The 6,370-nt window shown below is 37.4% G+C and overlaps 1 protein-coding gene across 1 annotated transcript; it reads left to right on the plus strand.

Moving 5' to 3' along the window:
• Window positions 1-556: 556 nt before the first annotated feature.
• On the plus strand, window positions 557-5,699 carry LOC132627077 (uncharacterized). Its single transcript, XM_060342166.1, has 4 exons — window positions 557-829; window positions 1,386-1,473; window positions 4,984-5,136; window positions 5,326-5,699. The coding sequence occupies exons 1-4, from the start codon at window positions 697-699 to the stop codon at window positions 5,360-5,362; spliced, it is 411 nt and encodes a 136-aa protein (XP_060198149.1). The 5' UTR covers window positions 557-696; the 3' UTR covers window positions 5,363-5,699.
• Window positions 5,700-6,370: the final 671 nt, after the last annotated feature.

Consider the following 6,370-nt stretch of genomic DNA (forward strand, 5'->3'; position numbering starts at 1 on the left):
CTTGTAATACACATTACTAGATGTGTACTCTTTTTCCTTCACTTGGATTTTTCCCATGTTTTTTCTAGTAAGGTTTTAACGAGGCACAAATCTATTAATGACATCCAAGGATGAGTGTTATAAATACACCGTATTGTGGATGTCCATTCAAATATATAGTTAACTGGATAAGCTTACAATTACGCAGATAGCTTGCAAGTAGCTCAAGCAGATAATTTGCAAGTAGCTCAAGTAGGCAGCTTGCCAGCAACTTCCTGAAAAGCCCTGCAGCAGTTTCCCCAGACTTGCAATCAAGCAGGAAGCTTGCAAGTAGGTCAAGCAGATAGCTTGCAAGTAGCTCAAGCAGGCTGCTTGCCAGAAGCTTCTGAAAAGCCTCGCAGCAACTTTCTGGAAAACCTCACAACAGCTTCTTTTCCTCTATAAATCGAAAGTTAATATAGTTCATTTGTATATCAGTTAAAAGTTGAATAATATATCAGTCTCTTTATACACTTATCTATCGTATATTTACTTTATAGTTTTTATTTTATAAATGCAAGAATTGATTATTAATCTTAAAAAAAAAAAAAAAAGTGGAGTGGGAAGCCTTAAGAAAAGAGAGAAAGAGAAGATACAACTACTGGAACAGTGACAGCACAGAATCACACGAATCTGAAGAAACCTCTTCTCAATCAATTTACAATCAGTTAATCAAAAATGGATATTTCAGAGCTGTGGGCCATATTTGGACCGGGTGTTGCCGGTGCAGTGTTCGGGGCGGGATGGTGGTTCTGGGTTGACGCCGTCGTATGTAGCTCCGTCAAAATCTCTTTCCTTCATTATCTCCCTGGTATCAACCTCTTTTCTTGTGGTTTTAATATATGGGGTTTTCCTAAGATTGTTGACTGTTTGTTGGTTCCTGAACCTATGGGTTTTGCATAATATTGTTGAATTTTACTTGGTTCTTGATATGTGGGGTTTTCCTAAAATTGCTGATTTTTCTTGGTTCTTTAAGTATGGGTTTTATGTAAAATTGTTGAATTTTACTTGGTTCTTGACATCTAGGTTTTTTGCATATGATTCTTGATTGGCGTAATACATAGATAGTTTGGCAAATAAACACTCCCAACTTTGAGCATGCACATCTAGACACCTCTACTGGTCTCCATTGTGTCTCCTGGACACCTGATGCTGATGTGGCACATGAATTTTTGGAGGTGTGAAGATAATTATTTTGTAAGTTGGAGTGTTTGACTGGCACAGTGGAGACGAATTGAGGTGTCTAGATGTGCTGGAGTGTTTAGTTGTCAGTTGAGGCCAAGTTAACGTGTCTATCGATGTATTATTATGGGTTTTGCTTAAGGTTCTTGTTTTCTTCACCTTCTTTATTATTTGGATAATTGTAGGTATATTTGCATCTTTGGCTGCTTTGATGTTTAATTGCGTCAGGAAAGAGGACATTGACTACTCCCCCTATGATGAAGGCGAGTGGAGGTATGTATAATGTACTCTATGATCTTTTTATGTGAATAAACTCGTTTGTTTGCTGCGAATTAGCCTAAATTTTGTTCAAAGGTCGACCCTCTTTATCTGGGAGTTGATGTTTCATTGGCGTGAACATCAACCCTTCTAGCTTCTTGAGTAGCAATTTGTATTTTGTATGTCTTGTTCTGATTTTTTCGCCTGAGATAGAGATTGCAGAAAGTAATTTGCTATTCAGGATTACCAATTGTGTCCCTGTAGTTTAATTACACTACAGTTATGTAATTAACTCAATCAAGTGCAACTAAAAGATAAAAAAGATTGTGTTTTTATTGGTAATTTTTGAATATGTTCAACACACTACAGTTACTTCGACTATACTAGTCCACCTGCAATCGAGGTGAACAGTTTCGGTGTGAGAGTGAGATGCGAAGGAAGAGAGAGGGAGAGAGTGAAGGAGAGAGATAGGTAGAGAGAGAGAGAGAGAGAGAGAGAGAGAGAGAGAGAGAGGAGTAACATAGGTGCAAGAAACTGTTAATTGACCTACTCTTTTTTCCTTGCAATGGTTACTAACTAACGGCTTAGAGTTAGTTTCCTCCATCCATCACTTCAGATGCCCTTTGTTTGGAGAGCCATTGCAACTCGCCTCTTGGATAAAAGATTGTCTGCATTGAAACTTTTTTTGAGAAAATGATGGGTTAGTGCAGTAGAATTTGACAAGCACAACTGCGAGCAAAGGCAATCAAGGTTAATTTGGATAGATTGCATACTCCACCAACATCCCCTATGGCAATTCAGGTCGTGGACAAGGTTCTAGTAGTCATGCTGGAATACCATAACCACAGTACTCTTACTGCTCAAGATAGACTGGAGGATGGTGTAGATAAGCCACTATAGCAATTGCACTGTCCAAGGAGATAACATAGAGAATGCAGATGATGAGCGGATTCAAGAAATACTATCTAATAGGGCTACAGAGGCAGACGCTAAGGCGGTAACCACATCACAACAGATTGAGTAGGATGTGATTGTCGACATTCATTCTTTCACCACTGTATATTGAAGTTGGGGAAAAATATACCTCGGTGAAGGAGTCAATTGTAGAAAACACATCATGCTCAGTGTGTTCTTATACCTTTACCATCTGGATGTCTCCATCTATAGTATCTCCTGAATCTGCGCATTTGGTGTAATCTTCATAGCAGGTTGATCTCCTTAAACTGCACAATTGCTATATCATAAGTCCGAAGGACTTTATCCCAAGGAACATTAGTCTCATTAAGTGCTTTCGACAATAAAACTCATGAGGCTAGAGTCCTCATCTCTTCCAATGTATTGGTGAATGGTGTAATTATTATTCTTAGAATAAAGGCAACTAATTACATAAAGGGAAGTTTACTAGATTAATGACCACAAGACAAACTAAGGAACTTGGATAATCATTTCACCATTTAACAAAAAACAGTAGATGCCAAACATAAAAATACTACCAAACTTTCACTGGAGGAATTGATATAATAGAAATAAAAAAAATATTCTAATACTCAACATTTGAGCCCCCAAAAGGAATAAAAGTGCATTTCACCTATTCCCATCCTTCTATCTGATGATAGTTGATGAAGGAAAGCATACTTGGATGACATTAGTATAGTGACAAAGACTGCAGAAACTAGAGCAGGACAAAGAAACATATGGAAAAATGTAAGGGCATGGATCATGGCTCCCTACTAACAGCACTGATTTCCCAAATTGAAGGGAAGCCAAATTATAGCTTGTTTGGCCAAGCTTTTGGGAGGCCAAAAGTGTGTATTTTTTTCCAAAAAGCGCTTGTTTTAAAAATGTGAGGTGTTTGGCCAAGCTTTTAGGATAAAATAAGTGCTTTTGGGAGTAGCAAAAGTTGTTTTTCAGAAGCTAAAAAAAGTAGCTTTTCCACAAGAGTACTTTTTTGAAAAGCACTTTTGAGAAAAAACACTTAGAAGCACTTCTTAAAAGTTATGCGAAACACTAATTGCTGCTCAGCAATGCTTTTCAAATTGATTAGCCAAACACAAACTGCTTCTTACCAAAAGTTTTTTTGGAAAAAGCACTTTTCAAAACAAGTTGATTTTAGAAGCTTGGTTTGACAGGCTATTAATCAAATTGGTAGTATTGTTATGGAACATTGTTTTTAACATGGCAGGAAACTCATTAAGTGCTTTCGACTAGACAACTTATGAGGCTAGAGTCTCACCTCTTCCAAGACAACTATTGAGTTGACACTATTGCTTCCAAGAAAAATAAACACCTCTAACGATGGTATGTTTAATTTTTCTTGGAAGCAATAGTGGCAGTTCTATAGTTGTCTTGGAAGAAGTGAAGACTCTAGCCTGATGAGTTGTCTTGGAGTTGTCTTGTCCACAACAACATACCCGGTGTAATCCCACAAGTGGAGTCTGGAGAGGGTAGGATGTACACAGACCTTACACCTGCCTTTATGAGTTGTGTTGTCGAAAGCACTTAATGAGTTACCCGCCATGTTAAAAAAGATGTTCCATAACAATACTACCAAACAGTAGACTTTATCTCAAGGACTTTACCTCCATGCTCCTCCCCGCCTGCCTCATTTCAACTGACCACTTTTCTTGACGTATCAAATGTTGGCATAAAACTCTTTTATCAGTATGACATTCACATCCCCTGGCCTTTGAGCAAATGTTCCGTTTTATTTTGTGCAGCGGATAAGCTTTTCGACAAACTTCTAATCTCAAAGCAAACTTGAATATGTAGGACTTCTAAAGTTCCATCCTTGATAAACCTCCTTTTCTTGCTCTTGTTGTTGTAATGCATCTTCTGAATGTGTTGCTTCAGACCAATGTTCATTGTATTTAAGAGTGCAAAAAAATTCAGCGAAGTGGTCCCTTGTTTTCCATCTCCTGACTGACATTCTTTGCTCCTTCAATGCTGTATTAAATACATGAACTAGCCATTTCATAACTCTAAGGCGTAGAGTTATTTTCCTCATTAAATTCCTGCTGCGCTCAGTCCATTCAAACCAAGTTTCTGACCTAGAACTGGACTTAGAAATGTCATAAGATTTAAAACCGGCATGATGATAAATGCTATCTTCCCCCATGTAGAAAAGCTCTGATTCTGTGGAACTGAGAGATGAAAGGAAGGAAAAGGTTTGAAAGCTAACACAGAAGGTGATAGCTTGGGTTGAGAAGACAAAAGGAAGGATTTTCTGGTTGAAAGAGTTGCTGGAAAAGGTGATTTACCCTCCTAGGAAGTAAGAGAGAAGGTTCTTGGGAAAAGTGCCTGGGATGTATAGAATTTTCCAAACCCTTTTTTTCTTCCCTGTCTGAAGAATAATGATAGTTATTACTGGTTAGGTATTGTCATTTTATCTTTGATGCTTCCTTGCATCTGTTATTTCTTTTAATAGATTTATGATTCCTAGGTTATCAGTAATTTATGGATTTATGATTCTATTTGCTTCCCCTTGTCACATTGAATTGCTCAACTGATTCAACGTTGACAATGCAGGTTGAAGCTGTGGCTATTTATTGCATATGTTGTATCCTTTGTGTCTTTGGCAGCATCAGTTGGCCTATTGATACAAGACGCACTAGGAAAATCTGGTCCTTCAGCTTGGGCAGGAGTTGCAGGTGTTCTGCAATGTGTGTTTGTCTTAATCAGGTAATCTGTTTAATATTTATTATTAGGTTTTGCTGCCTATAGAACCTTAGATATCATGGGGGAAATGGTGATTGTTTGCATGAAGGTGTTTGCTTCTTCGAAGGTTGTTTTTGTTGCACTATTTTTAAGTCCTTCAGCTAACTGACGTTTGGATGTCGACTTTAATTATTCCCTTTTCACATATTTCAGCGGGCTGATCTATTGGACATCACATTCAGAATCTTGAGAGGGTAGAAAAATGTACCATGTGGAAGGGCACATAAGTCACTTGATGGGGTCTTACTCTATCCATTCGGTCGAGGAAGAGTTGCAATTACTTGTATAAATGTGTGCGTTGGTTGTGCAGTGAGGCTAAGCACCAAATATTGGACGCTCGTCGCTTCTTTCTACATATGATTATTACTAACTTGACATTTCATTGGAAAGCTTAAGGAAATATGTCTTGAAATGGTTTATTTTCAAAAGACTTTAATTATTATAGCTTTTATGTTAAGCATAACACTGTTTCATTGCCGACACTTCAAAGGCTGCAACGAAAGGGCAGTTCGTGTTTTATGACCTTAGATATCTTCCATTCACGTTCAAACGTCTTTCAAGATATCCGAATGGTTTTTGTCCTTTCCAGAAGTAAATGATTTAGCTTCACTGGAATTTCTGCAGTTGAAGTATACTGTTGCAGTAAACTGTATAATATAATATATTGTTGCAGAATCATGAGCAAAAATCATTGGCACTAATGAAGAGAAAGGTACACAAAAATATGACAAATAGTTTGATCCTGCAATATTCTTCATCATCCCATTTTAAACAGAAGCTTCGACACACTAAATTGATGAATCTTTCTTTTAGTTATTCGTTCCTTTTTTTTTTTTTTTTTTTTTTTTTTGTAGTTATTCGTTCTTGTTAAAAATATTTTTTACTTTCTAAATTTAATGGTAATATCTGTAATTACCAAACAAGCATTAAGTATGACCTCGGAAACTTGTGACTGGAGGAGTGGATAACTATCAGAATGAGATTGATGAACTGCCTTTTAAGTACTTAGGGGTCTCACTGTCCACTAAAAGGCTAACTATAGTACAATGCAAACCTTTGGTGGACAAGATAACTAGCAGAATCACGTCTTGGATGGCTAGAGCGTTATCCTATGTTGGAAGATTACCATTAATTAAGGTTGTACATGTGGGTATTCAAGTCTACTGGTTTCAGTTGTTTCTTATGCCTCAGAAGGTCT

This window comes from Lycium barbarum, chromosome 2 (genome assembly GCF_019175385.1).
Source record: "Lycium barbarum isolate Lr01 chromosome 2, ASM1917538v2, whole genome shotgun sequence".
NCBI lineage: Eukaryota > Viridiplantae > Streptophyta > Magnoliopsida > Solanales > Solanaceae > Lycium > Lycium barbarum.